Raw genomic sequence first — 20,623 nt, forward strand, 5'->3', positions numbered from 1 at the left:
AACCTCCCCGGTCCAGTCCGGACCCGGTTCGGACCTGAACCGAACCGGGAGAACCGGTTTTATGCACATCCCTAGTCAGTCACAAGCTGCTCCTTTTGTTATTTTCACAGGATCAGCCACTCCCATCAGCTGGAGAATAGGTGCCATCTTACAAGTCATTGGGCCAGACTGCCAGTTCAGATGATACCTAAGGTATCTACAGGATGAAAAAGCACTGCATCAGGAGCATGCCTGTCATGACATCTTTGCATTGGGAATGTGTGGAGAGGGGTCATTCAGATGAACAGGTGGTCCCATGCAATAAACAGACATACCAGGAGAGTGTCCAGACATATGCAGAAAATGTCAGAACAGATGTGCTGTCAGCACGCCCCACTTGTCATCACGTGGGCCCACGAGGTATAATCAGAACTGGTCCTCTGATGACTTTTCCCACCTTTTAGGAAAGTCGCTTATTAAGAAACATCAACTGCTGTCCTGAACTGTTTGCCTAACACAGCAATGGCCAGCCAGCATTCATGACTGCAGTGCGAATACAATACTCTTGCAAATCTTGTTGACTGTAGCTATGACACGCCCTTCCAGTTTTCATTCAGAAAACACCCCTTGTGCCACAGCTATGAGAGGTCTGGGTAACATTCCTGCACCCTATTGAACTCAGAAGGATTTCAGATAAAATATTCTTATGCTGGGTCTGTTGGTTAGTGCAGCTAGTTTGATGTGTTAATAAAAACATTTAATTTCAATGGGCTTCATCAGTGTGCCTAACTCTGCATAGGTTATCTCCATTCTCTAAAAACAGTTACTGATTTCCATAGATCAAGATATTGCTAAAAGCCCCCGAAGGTTTTTTTTCCCCTGGTTGGTTGACAGCCCTATTCAAAATGTATGGAAGGACATGTCTATAATGTATGTAATTTTGTATAAGTACAGTTATGGAAATTTATGCAGACATATGTAAATACATTTATCTGTGGTTTCCCAGTTGATGTATGATTTGTATTTGAATTACTCAGTGGTGTATGTAGTAAAGTGTGCAGTGATAGAATACAGGAGGGGTTTACCATTGCCTCCTCCTGCATAGTATGAGATGAACGATGCCTTTCAGCATCTTCCTGTATTGCTGCTGCTTAGGGTTGCCAACATTTCATTGCCAGAATGAGGGACACAAGTTCCAGAATGAGGGACACAAGCTTGTGGGGGCTGGCCGGGGGCGGGGGGGGCGGGGAGAGTCAGGGCTGGGAGGTATATGCAATGGGAATCAAGAGCCTGAGTATCATTGACGTATATGTAATTGAATTATATGCTATTGAAGAAATGAGGGACAAATGGTGTCCCTATAGGGACCAACATTTCATCTCTGAAATGAGGGACATCCTGCGTCAGGATGAGAGAGACAGCTGGCAACCAACCCTACTGCTGCCCAATATAGGTGTTTCGCATAGTCTGGGAAACATACTAGTGGTGCAGCTCTTTAAAAACGCACTCTTGTTATTCAGAGTCACTCTCATGGCTTCCAGTAGTTGTTACTAGGATTATATGTACGACCGCAACAGATTGGAAGCTCTCCGCCTCTGGTTGCCCGGATACCTGAAGCAACAATTACGCATGCTCGCCACCCCTTTCTTCGGCATTCCTTTCTCTTGGTTTACTTCTCTAGCCATCTTCTCTCTATGGTTTGATGAGGTCATAGCCTCGCGCCGGAAGAGAGGAAAGGCTGAAAATCATGGCGGCAGTGGATATACGAGGTACTCGATGGGGTTCGAGCGTCTGGGTGTGGGAGAGTTGTGGAGCAACAGCCGCACAGGCATGGCATGCTCCTTCCCCGGTTCACTACCAGAGAAGTCCAGAGGGGAATCTAGGTAGCGGGGAAGAGTTGTCGCTATCAGACCGGCAGGGTTGTCAGTGGAGAACAGGGAGTCGAGGGAGCTTCAGAGCATAGCTAACCTTTAGGTTTCTTTTAAACTTCAATATAACACGTTTTTAAAGTATAGTATAACAGATTTTTAAAAAGGTTTTAGATGGCTGCTAGGAACCAGTTTCGTTTCTGGGATTTTATTTTTTCTGTGAGTTATTCAAGGCCATGCTTATGTGGATTATATGGACACTCTCATACACATTTGAGTAGATCAGCAGAAGGTAGTTGTTTTTCCTGTGAATGAAGGAGCAAAGGTTGAGTAAGCAAATTGATTCCATTATCAGGCTATAACCATATACTCTGTAAGCATTCATACTTTCCAATATATAATGGTTATATAAGCTTCCAATATATAAGCTGCTGTAACTACTTGGAGAAACTAAACAAACCCAGGTTGTTTTTCACACAACAGGCCTTATCGGGAGTTTTTTGTGACGTTTTACTGCAAGTTTGAAGTTGCCCCAAAAAACTGTGGCAAAAAGTGGATTTTTTTAAAATTCTAGATATAAGTTGGACTACACTTTAACACACAATGAAAAACCTGAATTGTGTGCGGAGTTCTCCCCGATAGCTTGCAGGGACTTTGGGGTAAATCTATATAGTGATATGTGAATGCACACCCTCCATTCCAGAGGAGATGTGAGCTAAAAGTCCTGTGTGAAAAACACCCAGGTAATCTGACTGTCTCTCCCCAGAGTAGAAGTTTGCTTGCTTCCACTCTTTCTCACTTTCTGAGCAATTTTCTCACTTTCCATATACTTTTATCCTTTGTATAACTAAATCTTAGGTTAAGGCCATCACTAGCATTGATATGCTTAGCTTTTCTTTAAAAATAGCCATGAAGGACTCACCTTCTTAATTAATTAAAGCTATTTTTTTTGTCACTTTGTAAGCTCTCAAGGCAGCTTACAAAGACATAATTGCATAAAACACTGATCTCTGCTGTTTTCTTCAAACTTCAGCATTTCTCATGGGGAGTGCTGTCTGGCTGAAGATGGACAGAGGGAAGGAACTATTCTTGCCCCATCATATGATTCTGTCGGGGCAGAAGACCAGTGTTAGCTTATTTACTTTTGGGAGTTCATGGAGAATCAGGTGCACTGCGGAATCCATTAATGGTTTTCTGGTGGTCATCTAGTTGAGTTGTGGGAAAGGTCAATGTTAATATAGAGAACTAAAGCATCCTTTCCTATTGTAAAAACTCAGGCCTCCTTGGTATATATGAGTTTGAAATAGCTAAAGGAGGACAGTAGGATGCAAGTGGCATTAGGCTTGTATCAAGTAGAGGGCTGGGCTAGAAGATCTCAAAGTCCCCTTCCAACTCTAACATTTTGTGATTAAAAACTGATATGTTGGGGTCAAGATCCTTTTTAATAAGATGATGCGGATAGCAAACACTTTCTATGTCACTGCATCTTCTGTCAGAATTGTGAAATGTCTGGTAAGTCTGCTCTGTGTCCATTTAAAACATAACACTGGTTTCTTCTGTTATGTGTTCCTACTGAATCCCTTTTGGTGGGTCAAAAGTCTTGAGTCACAACTTGGGGTGTCAGAGTCTGATCCTGTTAACACAAATTAGTTTCAGTTGCTGTTACCTGCCAACACCCTGTGATTTTGCAGAGTCCCTTGCCTGGTCACTTAGGCTCACAGAACTGGGGTATTCCTCATCTAGCATAGTTGTGCTGGCTGAGAGGACGTTTCAACTTTGCCTTCTGGCAAGAAAACAGGCTTTTCTCTCAGTTTTGAAACAGCAACTCTTATTTGTGCCTTCCAAAATGACAGTGCTTGGCTGTGGTCATGTGCCATACCTTGTGCTGTGCTTAAAGACTTTTGAAAACTGCAGCTGATCAGAATGTGGCTTACCCCTGGATTAGAACTGTTAGGAACATAGGAAACTGCCATATACTGAGTCAGACCATTGGTCTAGCTCAGTATCATCTTCACAGACTGGCAGCGGCTTCTCCAAGGTTGCAGGCAGGAGTGTCTCTCAGCCCTATCTTGGAGAAGTCAGGGAGGGAACTTGGAACCTTCTGCTCTTCCCAGAGCAGCTGCATCCCCTGAGGGAATATCTTGCAGTGCTCACACATCGTCTCCCATTCATATGCAACCAGGGCAGACCCTGCTTAGCTATGGGGACAAGTCATGCTTGGGTTGATTTAAAAAGATGCTTTAAAAAATGAATTTTTTATTTCAATAAGATTTTTAAAATTTAAATTGGATTTTAATTTTTTAATTTAAAAAAAATAATAACCTAGGTCAAAGGTATCATCATGAATGTTAATCATAACTCCTAATTATATCATGCAAACTTGCTAATAGCAGTATATGGGGATGAGAGATAACAGACCTGATCTGTCCTATTCTGCAGGTCGTATGCTATACACACACCTCGTGCGCACACTCACTCTCACAGACTGTCAAGCCCTTGCCCCCCGCCCCCAGGGCAAATATATTACGCCCATTCACACATTATGTTAAACACTCGTACAACGAGTATACAGTGTGCACAGGAACAGTCATTCACATATTACGTTGAACACAGGTTCAGTATAGCATTTATTTATTCATTTCATTTCTATACCGCCCCTCCAAAAATGGCTCAGGGTGGTTTACACAGATAAATAATAAATAAATAAGATGGATCCCTGTCTCCAAAGGGCCCACAATCTAAAAAGAAACTTAAGAAACATATATACAGAGTAAAAAAAATCCACTATTTGTTTCGGGGGTTTTTTGGGACAACTTCGAGTTCGCAGTAAAGCCTCCCTGTAAACTTGCGTTAAAACCTGGTGTGCATAAAAGCCCCAGGTGAGCCATTTTCCTCTTGGTTTTTGATACTGAATAATATAGGAAGCTGCCTTATACCAAGTCTAATCATTGGTCCATCTAGCTCAGTATTGTCTACCTAGACTGGCAACGACTTCTCTGAGGCTACAGGCAAGAGTATCTCAGCCCTCTTTTGGAGATGCCAGAGAGGGACTCTGGGACCTTCTGTATGCAGATGCTCTTCCCCGAGCAGCCCCATCCCCTAAGGGGAATATTTTACAGTGCTCACACAAGTAGTCTCCCATTCAAATGCAAACTAGGGCAGTCCCTGCTTAGCAAAGGGGACAATTCATGCTTGCCACGAGCCACCAAATGGCACAGCGGGCAAATGACTTGCCTAGCGAGCAAGAGGTTGCTGGTTTGAATACCCACTGGTATGTTTCCAGAATATGGGAAACACCTATATTCAGTGGCGGCCCATGATTGCACCTCTGGGTGGGTGGCGGGAGGCACCTTTAAGAGTAAATTAATTCGGTGCTCACCTCCACCGCTGCTGCACCTAGATGCTGTTCGGAGCCGCAACGTGCTGCCCAGCAGCCCCTACGGCGGGGAAGTGCCTCCGCCACTCACCTGGCTTCCATGGAGCCGAACCCCTGCCAGCGGCCAGGTGAGTGGCGGAGGCGCTTCCCCGCTGTAGGGGCTGCTGGGAGGCACGTTGCGGCTCCAAATAGCGTTCAGGAGCCGCCGTGGCAGAGGTGAGCCCCAAATTACTTTACTCTTAAAGCTGCCTCCCGCCGCCCCGGAGGTATGTTCACGGGCCGCCACTGCCTACATTGGGCAGCAGCAATATAGGAAGATGCTGAAAGGCATCACCTCATACTGCACAGGAGGAGACAATGGTAAACCTCTCCTGTATTCTGCCAAAGAAAACCATGTGGCTCTGTGGGCACCAGGAGTCGAAATCGACTCGAGGGTACAACTTAATTTTACCACAAGACCAGTTCTCCTCCCTCAGACCATTTTCTTTCCACAATTGTTGGTGAGTGTATGTGTATCCTATTGCTAATGCTCACAAGTGAATTTCTACTAACAGATACAAAATTTTTAAAAGTCATTTCAAAAAGTCAAGTCCGAGGGTGTAGCAGACAGGGGAAACCTCTGCTACTAGGGCATCAGCAAAATACCCCATTTGCAAAGGGCTGCCTTTTTGACATGGGGGTGATCAGTTACTACATAAGCTTGATCAGTTAAAGAAATAGATACAGAGTGGTTATGTGAGCATCATCAGCCACCACATGCAAGGAGGAGCTGCAGTGTTGACAAGCCCTTGGGGCCTGGAATCAGAGTATCAGTTAAGTGCAATGGACTATAGTTCTGGCACACTTTTGTGGCTGTGGTGCTAATTGTCCCTGAATCCCCCGCCCCCCGCTGAACTAACCTATGAAAGTGATCTGTAGCATCTTACAGGATATGTGGGTACAGTATTTCCTGGTACTTGGCTTCTCATGTTAGGATTCAGTGACACAGGAGCATTCCCCTCAGGTACTCTGCAGCATGGAAACTTTTGATTGTTTTCTCGCATTAAATTGAAGACCTGGAAGTGATATTTGGGAGCATTTTTGTGTTTTTAATTTGTAATGTGGGTAACAGCCTACAATGAATAAGTATAATGCTAAAACAAATACAAATGGTGGGGAATGCTGCTTATTGAAGCTGTTACACCTTATAGATTTCTGTGTCATTAACACCCATTAAAATTTCTTTTAAAGGTGAATTGCAACATTGCAGTTTACATTGAGAAAAAGCTTCTTTTACAGAGGTGGAGTGTAGCAGACATATTTACATAATAATATAAGCATCTTTTTGCTTGCTTCTGTTTTATGCAAGAGTCAAAGCAGCATATTAGAGGTTGATGCAGCATATGCATTATTCATAGGCCTATTTATGCTGCATTAATCATGGTTTCCCAAGCACCCAGGTATGTTTTCTAAAAGATTTCTGAAGCAATGTATTCATATATTATGCAGCCATATATCATGTCTGAGTTGCTTTACTACTTCACTCAATCAGCGCTTCTCAAATCAGACATCCACTGTAACTTGAAACTGTTGAGCTTCTGGCTCCTTTTAACTTTCCCCTAACTTTTTCTTCCTCAGTCTTGCTTCCTTAAGTGTGAAGAAGTATTACCACAGTTGCTTTGCCTCTCTATCATGGGTATGGTCTTGGTATGACAGATCTTTAGTACTTTTCTTGAGGCTTCCCTTGTTGTACAACTTGGTGGTTGTAAACAGCCTTTCACCAGAAATGTCTAAGGAGTTGGATGGCACTTGGATAAAGAATTCTCCTAACAAAGCTCTTTGGAAGAGCAGGAGATCCTGCTTAGTGGTGGTGTCATTTCTGAGCTCCTCTTCTGAAACAGATTCCCCTCCAGTCACTCCACGTTTTCCTCCTTGCAGATAACATTTCCCCCTCCTTGCAAACTCATTTGGTTTGACCTCTTGTGTGTGCTGCTTAATATACAGGTATTGTTAATAGTGCCTCCAAACCGCTGTGTCCTGAACTGGGGCTTAGAGGCTGATGGTCTGACAAAAGAAGCCCTGCTAAAGTTGAGAGATCTCTTGGCACTCTGAGAAAATTTGCTTGGTCCCAGTGGCTTTTGGTCCCTCACAATACATATTCAAAATTACTTAATGTGATTCACAAACATGTTGAAAAGCAGTATAGGCATAAGAAAAGTCCCTGCTAGATCAGATTCAGGGTCCATCTGCCCAGCATCCTTCTAACAGTGGCAAACCAAATAAATGCCTCTGGGAAGCCTAAATCTAGGGTATGGCGGTATCAGCCCTGCCCTGTTGAATGTCTCTGCCATCTGGTGGACATTAAGACTGCTTGTGAACATGACAGTTCCAGCTAGCTATAGTGACAATGACCATTGATAAAACTTCTACATGAATTTATCTAATCTCATTTTAAAGCCACCCAACCCAATGGCCCTCATTGCATCTTGTGGTGGTGAATTCCCGAGGTTAATTATGCAATGTATGAAGTAGTACTTTTAGTTGACTGTCCTAATTCTAGAGCCAATCAACTTCTTTAGTGATCTTGAGTTACTGGTATTGCATGAGAGGGGGAAAATGTGTATCCATCTACCTTTATTTTACAAATCTCTGTCATGTTGTCATTCCCTCACCCCATGCCTCAGTCATTTTCATTCTAAACTAAAATACCTCAAATGCTTTAGCTTTCCTTGTAGGAAAGGTGCTTTAAACCCTTTTAGTTTTGTTTGCTGTCTTCTGTATGTTTTTTTAGTTCTATGGGATCCTATGGAATGCTACAGGATTGCATTTATTTTCCGCAGAACTCAATGCAGCCTACATAAGGTTCCCAGGGTGTCTCCCATTCAGACACTGATCAGTCCCAGACCTACTTGGCTTCAGCAAAATTCCTGTATCATGTGCCTTGAGATCACCCCTTGGGACTATAATTTGAAAACCAGCAGGTGATAGGTTTTTAAATAATTTGGGGAGGATATAATTGTATGTGTCTTCAGCCTTTATTTAGAGTTTATGGTGTACTATTAGGTCATATCTGCATATGTTAATTGCCACTACAGTCTTAACTTGTGGGAATCTGTAACCGTTGTAGCTATATTCATGTTTTCCCTTTATTTCTCCTCCCCACCAAAGATAACCTCTTAGGAATTTCCTGGGTTGATAGCTCTTGGATTCCAATATTAAACAGTGGGAGCGTGTTGGACTATTTCTCAGAGCGTAGTAATCCATTCTATGATCGAACATGCAACAACGAAATGGTCAAAATGCAGAGGGTCACTTTGGACCACTTGAAGTAAGTTGATGTAAAACATCTGTAATGGTAATCCTGTAACATTGCTTTTTTGGACGGTGGTTACTTTCCTTGAAGGGTATGCAACATCCAGCAACAGAGGGAACAAAGCTAAGGATATTTGAGGGCGTTTTTCTTCTCTTCGTCCCTAGTTAGCCACTAACTTTGGCTTGCTCACCTGCTTGTAATGTTGCCATGCTCTTTTATACAAACATAACTGATTGATTAAGTGCCATCAAGTCGGTGTCGACTCTTAGCAACCACATAGATAGATTCTTTCCAGGCTGATCTGTCTTCAACTTGGCCTTTAAGGTTTCTCAGTGGTGCAAACATAATACCTCTTTCCAATTTGCACTATGGGTAGAATATTTAGATTTATAGATTATGATTATATGTGAGATTAGAGGTGTTTCTGGAAAGAGACACACAATGCACAAGGTATTTGCTTATGACTGGAACAGAGGTCTAAAATAGATGGGTATTCTCCTGTAACTCTGTTGGCCACAATATTCTTCACAAGTATTTTGAAATGCTGAAGGTCAAATATATAAACCACTATATGCCAAAATTAATACAACTATTTACATTTGCCTTTGTTCTGTGCATAGCTGAAAAATAATTATCTTCCTGCTGTTTGGAGAATTCTGTGTAATTGAAAAATGCATATTTTAATATCAAGTAAAGATCTACTAAACTAGGGTGTAAAGCAAAACCAACAAACATCCATATTCTGCTTTCATATCACTTTTTTTTAAAAAAAAAATAGCATTATGAAGCACTTTTAAAAATTAACAATGGACCAAGTTTTCTTGGGGGAAAAGATCCTAATGGGGCCAAGGAAGCACTGTGCTTTCTTGCATAGGATAGAGTGCTGCCTAGAGAACCATTTCAATGAATTAATTCATAAGCTGTTACATAGAAATCTCCCTGGTCCTTCATTTTTGCTTATTCTGAAATACTTAATAACTATAAAGTTACTGTTTTATTTCTACATGTACTGAAATGTCAGAGTGAAGTTCCTGTTGCTTTCTGCACATTGTGGCTGGGATTTGGGGGGGGCAGTCTGCTCCCACCCCCACTGAGATTCAAAGCCTGAGAATGATTTAAGATCATTATGGCCCTGTTGACCCAATAGTGGGAATAAAAAAGCACAGAAGTCCAAGAATTGCAGGAGAAAAATTTATTAGTGCTACTAGAATGACCCCCACTGTGTTTTGAGTAGATAGCTGCTCAGCAGGAGCCAGTCAGAGGGAATGATTTTATCTGTTTTAATTTTGTAGATAATTTGCTCCCAAAGGAGCTGCTGATCTACTGACTCCTACATTGATAGGAGTGTTCCATCCGTGGAAGGCCTGACGTTTTAGTTGGTTTATGAGAACTTCATAATAGTTGGATCTCCTATTCCAATCCTTTCCCCCTGCTTTTCTTTTTTTTTCTTCTTCAGTCAAATGATTGGCACAGAGTATATCCTCCTCCATGCACAAGAGCCTATTCTCTTCATCATTCGTAAGCAACAGAGGCAGTCTCCAACTCAGGGTAAGAGTTTACAGTGTTGCTTCCAGAGACAAAGAGCCAAACCCTTACTGGTATATTATTTCCCTATGTGGGCTCCGTGCCCATGTGCAGATGGATCCTCAATAGATCTGTGTTACGTCTGCCTTCTTAGTGTATGCACAGGTGAGAGGCACTCGGGTACTCCAGGGAATGAGAGATCGCTGCATGCCTCTTATATCCCCATCTCTCCCTCCTGCTCTGCTTGACTTTTAAACAGAAGGGTGCATAGAAATGTCCCCCATTTCTAGGGATCATGTTGCTCTTGCATTTTCTTTCTGAATGTTGTCCTCAAATCTAATTTCCTTTTTTGAATGACAAGGGAATGCCCTCTTGTGGCAAAATATGAATAGTGCCAAGACGGGGGGAAAATCTGGCTTGCAATCTCTTTTTTAGCAATGTTGTTGACAACTAGTTATTCATCTTGTGTCATGTTGGTTTAATCTCCTTTTAGTTTAGGTTCAACTTCCAGGGCAAATATTTAAATTCAAGACTGTGCCAGCCAATTAGTGCACTTGATTGAGTGGACCAGAAGGGTTGGATAGAAAAACAAGAGATGTGCCCCTACATAACAGACCATTGCAAATAGTTCATTCATAAATAAATATTGATGCCCCTTCAGTCAAGACTTCCGGAGGTGGCTAGCGACACATATTGAAATAATAACACAACATCCACAGTAGAATAAAAACCAAATGAAATGGAACTTATAAAACAGCTTACCAGCAATAGCATTTAATCAAATACCATTAAAAGCCAATGGGAATAAAAACATCTTTACTTGTTGCTTAAAAACTCTGAGGGAGGGCGAATGAATAAGGAGAGTGTGTTCCAGAGTCGAGGAACCACAACTGCCCTCCTAGCGTGTGCACAGATAAGGCACTAGGGCACTCTGGGGTATGAGGGATCTCTGAAGGCCTCTTATATCCTCATCTATCCTTCCTGCTCTGCTTGGTCAGATTGTGCAAATAAAACCTGGAGAGTTGATTAACAATTCAGAACCTCATGATCTCTACTGATGACAGCATGATGATAATAGACACACTTCTAATAGCAAAGCTGATGGCCCCATGTTGGACAGGAAGGCACTGAAATGGGACCACCCACAGAGGAGGGGTTTCTGTATACTTGGAGGATCATCTGGGTGTGCAGAAATGATTGTGTTTTAATGGAAAGGAAGCAACCCCCAATCCCTCCCAGTAATAGCTGTGTATGCTCAAAACCCTTCCTTAGGAGTAGAACACTGGAAACAATTAAAAACCATGATAGTGGTGACAGTGGGGGGTTGGGGCAGGACTGTCCTTGAAGGGGTCAGCTTGTTCCCTCTTAACAAAGGGGGAGGATGGAAACTGTTTCTGACAGCATGGGAAGCTTAGACCAAGGTTGGTGCTCCTCGTGTTGAGCTAGCTGTGGACTTTGTCTGAATTGCTGTGCTTCTCCTTTATAGTTATTCCATTGGCTGATTATTACATTATTGCCGGAGTGATATATCAGGCACCTGACTTGGGGTCAGTTGTAAACTCTAGAGTGGTAAGTCTCTCTCTGATACGTTTTGTTAAGTAAAGAAATCGCCTATGCAATTCTTTGGTATGTGTTTTCCTCTACTCTCTCACACTTTTCCTGAACCTTGTGGAGAAAGGGTATGGGGGAAAAGTCACCTCCTTGAATCTTTTGTGAAAAATATACGAGCAAGCCCATGAACATTGGGGAACAAGGAGATTTAGAGTTAGGAACATAGGATCTACTGAGTCAAACCATTGGTCCATCTAGCTCAGTATCATCTACACAGACTGGCAGCAGCTTCTCCAAGGTTGTAGGCAGGTTACAGTCAAGGTTGTGTCTCAGCCCTATCTGGAGATGCTAGGGAGGGAACTTGTAACCTTCTGCTCTTCCCAGAGCAGTCCCTTCCCCCAAAGGAAATATCTTAAAGTGTTCACATGTACTTTACCATTCAAAAGCAAACCAGGGCAGACCCTGCTTAGCAAAGGAGACAATTGCTACCACAAGTGGTGTTTACATTAAAGGTGGGTTATGTCCTGAACTAGTATTTTATTAGTGCCAGAACTTAGTCTTGGTACTCCTGGGTTGAATCCTGAAATATGTCTAGTAATGAAGAAAGTGTTTCTGAACATATGCAGACTGTCTTTCTTTTACTTCATGTGTCTCTGCAACCCCATCTAGACTTCCAGCCTTAATGCAAGAACATACAAGGAGTCTCTACCAGTCCAGAATACTGGGCTGCGTATGCATAATGGATTTTATGTTGGGAGTTGGTTGACTGAACTATGGTACCATATGGTGTACACTTTCTTAATATACTCTTTTTTTAAAGCTCACAGCAGTGCATGGAATCCAGTCAGCCTTTGAAGAAGCAATGTCCTACTGCCGCTATCACCCTTCCAAAGGCTATTGGTGGCACTTCAAAGATCAAGAGGAACGAGGTAGGGACACTTGGAGTACTGTGAACAATTCTGGTCACATCTAAAGGGCCTTCTCCGCTGCTGCCCCGTGGCTGTGGAATGCACTCCCTAGTGAAATAAGAGCCTCCCCATCTCTGACAGCTTTTAAAAAGTCTTTAAAGACACATCTGTTCACCCAGGCTTTTAACTAATATTGTTTTAATGGTTTTAATGCTGTGGTGTGTTTTTTTAAATTTTTTTAAAAATAAATTGTTGTAATGTTTTAAACTTTTTGTTTTTGTTTTAACTGATGTTTTACTTTTTGTTTTTATTTTGTTGTAAACCGCCCAGAGATGTAAGTTTTGGGTGGTATAAAAATGTTGATAAAAAAATAAAATAAAAAATAAAGGAGGACATTGTAGAACTGGAAAAGGTGCAGAAGAGGGCAACCAAGATAAGCAGGGGCCTAGAGCACCTTCCTTATGAGGCAAGACTACAACACCTGGGGCTTTTTAGTTTAGAAAAAATTCAGGGAGACATGATAGTGGTCTATAAAATCATGCATGAAGAAAGTAGAAAGAGAGAAATTTTTCTCCCTCTCACATAACACTAGAACCAGGGGTCATCCCATGAAATTGATTGCAACAAAATTTAGGACCAATAAACGGAAGTAGTTTTTCACACAACACATAATCAACTTGTGGAATTCTCTGCCACAAGATGCGGTGACAGCCAACAACCTGGATGGCTTCAAGTGGGGTTTGGATAACTTCATGGAGGAGAGGTCTATCATCAGCTACTAGTCGGGGAGCAATAGGCCACCTCCAGCCTCAGAGGCAGGGTGCCTCTGAATACCAGTTGCAGGAAGTAACAGCAGGAGAGAGGGCATGCCCTCAACTCCTGCCTGTAGGCTTCCAGTGGCATCTGGTGGGCCACTGTGTGAAACAGGATGCTAGACTAGAGGGGCCCTGGGCCTGGTCCAGCAGGGCTAGAGATTCTGGTTAAAACCCACTGTCTCTTTTTCAGCAGGAAATTCTAGGATTAGGCTCAATGTATGATGAAATTTCTATTAATTTTCCTTGTTCAGAATTGAAAAAGAAATTGTGAAAGGGATACTCCCAAAAGCCATGGGTCAGCATCATGAATTGGGGTGGGGGGGGCAGAGGGGCACACAGCTTTGATGTATGATTCCTTAGGGTTCTAGACTTGTCTGGAAGGGATAGAATGAGAGAGAGGGAGAGAGAGAGAGCCTTCAGTCCCCACTATTAATGGAAGTGATTGCTGTATTCATAGAATTTAGAGGAACCTTGGAGGTCTTTTAACTGAATCCCCTTCTAAGTGCAGATATCAGCTGCAGCATGTTTAACAACTAGCCATCCAGCCTTTGTCCAAGGAAGGCCAAGTGACTTGACTGAACTGACATCACTGCAGGGTTACTCAAATGAGCTTAAGGAATCTTTCTCTCAGAGAAATTCAGAAGTTATTTGTAGAAATTTTTGGAAAGTTATGGAAAATGAAATGTTATCTTCTCCTGGAAGAAAAAGAAAAGCAAGTACATTTAGCAGTGAGAGTGATGATAAGCTGAATCCCCAAGTGAACAAGAGGCAGATGATAGAAAAAACAGAACACTCTGTTTTGGTGGAATGTTTTATTAAGGCTTTTCAATTTCTATTTTCAGATAAAGCCAAACCAAAAGCCAAGAAGAAGGAGGAACCAAGCTCCATTTTTCAGAGGCAACGTGTGGATGCCTTACTTCTAGATCTTAGACAAAAATTCCCTCCCAAATTTGTGCAGGTATTAGGCCACAAGTATAGCGTATAGAGGGTCTTATTGTGGAATGGCTGTGTCTCCAGCTTGAAGGGTAGAACTTTTGTAATGGCTGGACATGTTTTCTAAGATTATACTTTAGACTTGCTAAATTGTTATGAAAAATTTAGCTATATATGTTCTGCCTCTTTTGTTTTAGATGAATGATTTTGCCTCTTCTGCTATAAAATATGGGCAGAATCCATGTCTTTCATGAGCTCAATTGAAATGAAAGGCACTGTGCAAGATGACGGCTGTGCTGTACTACCCAGCTCCCATCCATTTTGATGGCATTTGCTAAAGAGACTGTCATGATCGATTGTGCTGCCTTGTCTTCCATAACTTATCTATTGTGTTGGTGGTGTAGTGTGGTGTGTGCTATTGTTGATATAAAGACAGGTCCGACAATTGCTTTACTGTGTTCCCCTTCCTTTGGGGAAGAGGAGAACTGTGGGGTCAATGTGCCATTGGCCGGAACTGAGTAGGAAGCCCTACCTGCGATCTTGTTAATTACTTCACCTGATATTGCATGTGCAGGCAGGAAAGTAGGGATGTGGGGGGATTGACATAACAAGCAAGCAATGGCTTTCTTCCTACTTGGGGAACGACTCTAAAAAACAAACAAACCTAGCAGTGGAAGTATATCATCTGTGGGACAACAATAAGATGCTTGCCAATTGCTGTAGGCCCAATCCCAGATTTGTCCTTGGGCTCCTCTTTCTGGTTTTCCATATAGGGTGTTTCCAGTGAGGAATGCAGCCATCACTTGACAAAGACCATGCCAAAGCCGGACACATTTCTGATTCATGACTCTAATTTTCTTTCTTGTGTTCACAGCAAAAGCCTGGAGAAAAACCTATTCCAGGTGAGAATTCAGTCAACATTTTTAAAAAAGGGGCCAAATCCAGAGATTGTATAGGTTGCTGTTTTTGTATGCCTTGCTCATTCTGCGGTGGCCTTTAGGTCAAGTCATGGCAGGATTAGAGAAGCCAAAAGGGCTGCTTTCTCATTGTTGGGGGCAACTCTTATAGTACCCCATTGGGGCAGACAGACAAAAGTGGAACAAGACTGAATCTGGTCCTGGATGCTTCATGCTAAAGTTCCAGGTAGCTCTTTCACTGAAGTGGGCTGCCTTTTTAACAGCCTAGAAAATTAGTCTTGTAGCACTGAATATCAGTTATGTCAGTTACATTGGAATGAGAATGTTATGCATTTTATTTTTCTAGTGGATCAGATCAAGAAAGAGCCAGAGCCAGCCCCTGAAACTATAAAACAAGAAGAGAAGGAGGCTGCCAAAATAACTCAGCAGAGCACTAGTACAAAGGGACCACCAGAGAAACGGATGAGATTGCAATGAGAGGAGTGAACAGATGCAGTGAACTATCAAGGACTTGGTAAACAACATTTCTCCTCCTTCATCGCTCTCTGGAAACTGTATGGTGGACTATAACATTTCAGCATACGTATGGAAAATGAACTATTGAATTAACTGTTTGCAAACTTAGTAGCCAGCTTTTAGCTGCATACACAAAGGAATTATTTGGCATCCTTCTGGTTTTGAGGTTCAGAGCTGAATTTCATATGGTGTTTCTTTTGCAGCAATCATTATCTTTCCGTGGTTTGTATCAGTGACTTTTCTCTGGTTAAAAAGTCTGTCCTTTCTATCTCTTTCTGTGATTGTTGTTTGGCTTCCATTGCTAGTTGTGGAACTGGAATAGCAAATTTTACCTGATGGGATTATGTGAGGAAAAGAGCAGTCTTCTACAGGTGAAACTCGAAAAATTAGAATATCGTGCAAAAGTTCATTAATTTCAGTAATGCAAATTAAAAGGTGAAACTGATATATGAGATAGACACATTACATGCAAAGCGAGATAAGTCAAGCCTTAATTTGTTATAATTGTCATGATGGCGTACAGCTCATGAGAACCCCAAATCCACAATCCCAGAAAATTAGAATTTTGTGAAAAGGTTCAACAGTCTAGGCTCCAGGTGTCCCACTCCAATCAGCCAATCAATCCATAACACCTGCAAAGGGTTCCTGAGCCTTTAAATGGTCTCTCAGTCTGGCAGGAATCACAATCATGGGAAAGACTGCTGACTTGACAGTTGTGCAGAAAACCATCATTGACACCCTCCATAAGGAGGGAAAGCCTCAAAAAGTAATTGCAAAAGAAGTAGGATGTTCCCAAAGTGCTGTATCAAAGCACATTAATAGAAAGTTATGTGGAAGGGAAAAGTGTGGAAGAAAAAGGTGCACAAGCAGCAGGGATGACCGCAGCCTGGAGAGGATTGTCAGGAAAAGGCCATTCAAAAGTGTTGGGGACTTTCACAGGGAGTGGACTGAGGCTGGAGTTAGTGCATCAAGAGCCACCACACACAGACGGATCCTGGACATGGGCTTCATATTTCATATTCCTCTTGTCAAGCCGCTCCTGAACAACAAACAACGTCAGAAGCGTCTTACCTGGGCTCAAGAAAAAAAAACTGGTCTGTTGCTCAGTGGTCCAAAGTCCTCTTTTCTGATGAGAGCAACTTTTGCATCTCATTTGGAAACCAAGGACCCAGAGTCTGGAGGAAGAATGGAGAGGCACACAATGCAAGATGATTGAAGTCCAGTGTGAAGTTTCCACAGTCTGTGTTGATATGGGGAGCCATGTCATCTGCTGGTGTTGGTCCACTGTGCTTCATGAAGTCCCGGGTCAACGCAGCCGTCTATCAGGAGATTTTGGAGCACTTCATGCTTCCTTCCACAGACGAGCTGTATGGGGATGCTGACTTCATTTTCCAGCAGGACTTGGCACCTGCCCACACTGCCAAAAGTACCAAAACCTGGTTCAGTGACCATGGGATTACTGTGCTTGCTTGGCCAGCAAACTCGCCTGACCTGAACCCCATAGAGAATCTATGGGGCATTGCCAAGAGAAGGATGAGAGACATGAGACCAAACAATGCAGAAGAGCTGAAGGCTGCTATTGAAGCATCCTGGTCTTCCATAACACCTCATCAGTGCCACAGGCTGATAGCATCCATGCCACGCCGCATTGAGGCAGTAATTGCTGCAAAAGGGGCCCAAACCAAGTACTGAATGCTTATACTTTTCAGAGGTCCGATATTGTTCTATTTACAATCCTTGTTTTATTGGTTTCATGTAATTTTCTAATTTTCTGGGATTGTGGATTTGGGGTTCTCATGAGCTGTACGCCATGATCATCACAATTATAACAAATTAAGGCTTGACTTATCTCGCTTTGCATGTAATGCGTCTATCTCATATATCAGTTTCACCTTTTAATTTGCATTACTGAAATTAATTAACTTTTGCACAATATTCTAATTTTTCGAGTTTCACCTGTACTTCTGGCACTGAGAAAAGATACTGTGTATAGATAAGACAGTTACATGTGCATAACTTTGTACCCTATAGATGCACAGATTCAGTCAGTATTCCTCAGACACATACTTTCTTGTCTGACACAGGGGCTTTTTGTTTTAGTTTGTGGCTTCTTGCCCTGTGTGGTCCCTTATCTTGACTATGATTCCATAATGCCAGATGCTTTGTGTTCATTACTTTTTCATCACAAGTTCAGAGTTAGGGTTCCATCAACCCAGGTACTGTTCCTAGCTTGTAATTTCATTCTCTTCCTGACGTTGCCCTTAAATGGAGCTCTAATTAATGTAGGGGTGGCAGAGACAAGTATGTTCCACTAATGTTCTTGTCCACATAATGACATGATGCTATTGCACTGGCCCTCTTTGATTTTGCCTATTGCTTTTGGTTGAAGCTAAACAATATATCCATGGGCATGAAAGGAGATGGGTGTTGTTTATTTATATGTATTTAAATATTGGCGAATGACTGTCAGTAAACACTGGTTCAATTCAGTGGGGTTCTAGTAGAGTTTCATGGGCTTGTTCCTCCCCCCGCCTCCAGTCATTAGTGTAATCTTTGCCTTGACATGCAAGAGAGAGACTGTATGTACAATGTGCATACAATGTACAATGGCGTGGCTGATGCTCTAAGGCAGGGGCTAGGTACCCTTGGTTCTTAAGCTGTTGTTGAGGTACAACTCCAATTGTCCCCAGTCACAATAAAATGGGAGTTGTAGTTCAACAACAGTGGAAAAGTCAAGGTTGCCTGATTGATTGATTGATTAAGTGCCATCAAGTTGGTGTCAACTCTTAGTGACCACATAGATAGATTCTCTCCAGGATGATCTGTCTTCAGCTTGGCCTTTAAGGTCTCTCAGTGGTGCATTCATTGTTGTCATAATCGAGTCCATCCATCTTGCTGCTGGTCGTCCTCTTGCCTACCCCTGCACTAAAGTTTTCAGTAGCATTAGCCAAGGATATTTTATTTAGCCACAATACCTGGTGGTAAAACCTTGGAGATGGGGGACACACCATACACCATCTTTCATAATTTAATGTTGTTGTCTTTTATCTTCTGGTTTCTTTTTCTGTGTCCTTCCAAAATTATTTAAAATGAAGGAAGCAATATGTGTGTGTATTTCAACTTAACTGGTTGCAACTGCCAGCACTGAAGATGTTTTAAATCTGTAGCTTGTAAATATTATCTGGTTTGGAGAAGAGCTGCAGGAATCACTTTTTTTGTGGTACAAATATATTTCTAATTTGTTAAGATGATGATGTTGCTGATTTGTTCTACTTTTTTCTACCAGGTGTATCGATGGGTTTTGAAAGCGTATGCCTCCTCCCATGCAGTGTTGAATTTCCGTATTGTATCAATGCAAAGTAAAATATTATTGCATATTTTGTATTAATTGCCAGCTTCCAAACAAAATAAAGTTCTTACTGAGTTTGAAAGATTGTTTATTTTTGCATATATGATACTTGGTTTCTTACTTGGCATCATTGTCAGAGAACTGCTCTCTTCCCCCCCACCCTGCTGCAGCAATGCATGTTAATTCCTCTAAATAAGATACAAAACTATGAACAAAATCTGGTCATTCTAATTTCTAATATTTTAGAGCATCAAATTGTTTTGAGGGCCTAGAAACCCCTCTGATCATTTTAGTATTCATACTCCAGTTGTACATTGGAAATGGAACAGTGAGATGGAATTGTTTGGACTTTTGGAAACACGTATATAAAATGATCACTCAGTGGTCTGGAAGTTCCTTTTGTGTGGGTGTGTGTGTGTGTGTGTCGGAGCTTTGAGACTTAGCAGCATGGAATTGCAGCTTGTCGGGGGGGGGGCGGGGGGTTTCAGTCACAAAATGAGTTTGTACAAAAATTTACATTGACAAAATAAAGAAATTTGAACACCAAAACGCCTGAATTTTGCTGCAGGACAGAAGGGGAGCAAAAGAAACTGCTTTGAGAGAGAGAGAAAGCCGGAGAGAGCAACATTAATGGAAAAGAAATAAAAGCCTAATCACGCAAAGAAGGAAATATTTAATATGGTGCAGCCATGCCCCCCCCCCCCCAGTCAGCCAGTCAGTATTTGCTAGCAGGGAGGGAGAAGCAAGCCCAATTGGCTGCTTGGGATAAATCTGAGAGTTACCAGTTGCTCCCAAGCTACCTAATGGCCACTCCTCATCTGTTTTTCTTTCCTAAGATGGGAATAGGTTCTGTGCATCACTATAGCTGCCCTAAGTAGTACTGAGGCAGGCTATACATATTTTAAATAAAGTAGCTGGCCTGGGCACAGGACATCTGTGCCTCTAGTTCTCCCTTGTCCTTGGCCCCTCGGTCTCAGCCCTCTTCCTCCAATACTTTTTCTCTCTGGCCAGCCGCCTGAGAGTTTCTCTGTCAAGCTTGAAAAAGTAATGACCAATAAGGTAGCCAAGTTTTTGGATGACACCAAACTAATAAGGATGGTGAAAACTCAAGCAGACAATAGAGATCTCCAGAAGCATCTCTTTCTCTTTCATTTGCTGCTCTGCCCACCTATCCTCTGCTCAGGGGGATGAAACTATACGTGTATATTCCCTTATTTCCAACCTTTGACCAAAATCAGCATTGTCATCTCTGCTCCCAGCACATTAATAATTTTAATGATGGCTTTTGTGCTTCTTAGTTTGCTTATATTGTTCTTATTTGAATGGGGAAGCCACCTTGCTTGAGCACACCAACCTGGAAGTGAAATGACAGGACACATAGATATATACATATTTTGGGGCTTGCCCTTCCTCTCCCATTACCTTTGGCTCCATGGTTGGGAAGCATACATTTCGGAGTAGTGACAATTCTTGTTTTGTAGCAAACATGAATCCATTACAATTGCAGCGAGGCTATCTGAGGGCATCTCAGCTGAAACCTACTACAGGAAACTAATGTGACAGACAAAACTGCCTCTAGTTGCTCAGTCAAAACC

General features: G+C 42.2%; 1 protein-coding gene across 1 annotated transcript; it reads left to right on the plus strand.

Annotated features, from left to right (window-relative positions):
• The first annotated feature begins 1,627 nt into the window (after positions 1 to 1,627).
• MED6 (mediator complex subunit 6) lies at positions 1,628 to 19,110 on the plus strand. The gene is made up of 9 exons (XM_053284623.1): positions 1,628 to 1,748; positions 8,371 to 8,530; positions 9,972 to 10,063; positions 11,526 to 11,608; positions 12,411 to 12,519; positions 14,156 to 14,271; positions 15,121 to 15,148; positions 15,510 to 15,677; positions 18,966 to 19,110. The coding sequence occupies exons 1-8, from the start codon at positions 1,727 to 1,729 to the stop codon at positions 15,638 to 15,640; spliced, it is 741 nt and encodes a 246-aa protein (XP_053140598.1). The 5' UTR covers positions 1,628 to 1,726; the 3' UTR covers positions 15,641 to 15,677; positions 18,966 to 19,110.
• The last annotated feature ends 1,513 nt before the right edge of the window (positions 19,111 to 20,623 follow it).

The sequence above is a fragment of the Hemicordylus capensis genome, chromosome 1 (genome assembly GCF_027244095.1).
Source record: "Hemicordylus capensis ecotype Gifberg chromosome 1, rHemCap1.1.pri, whole genome shotgun sequence".
Lineage (NCBI taxonomy): Eukaryota > Metazoa > Chordata > Lepidosauria > Squamata > Cordylidae > Hemicordylus > Hemicordylus capensis.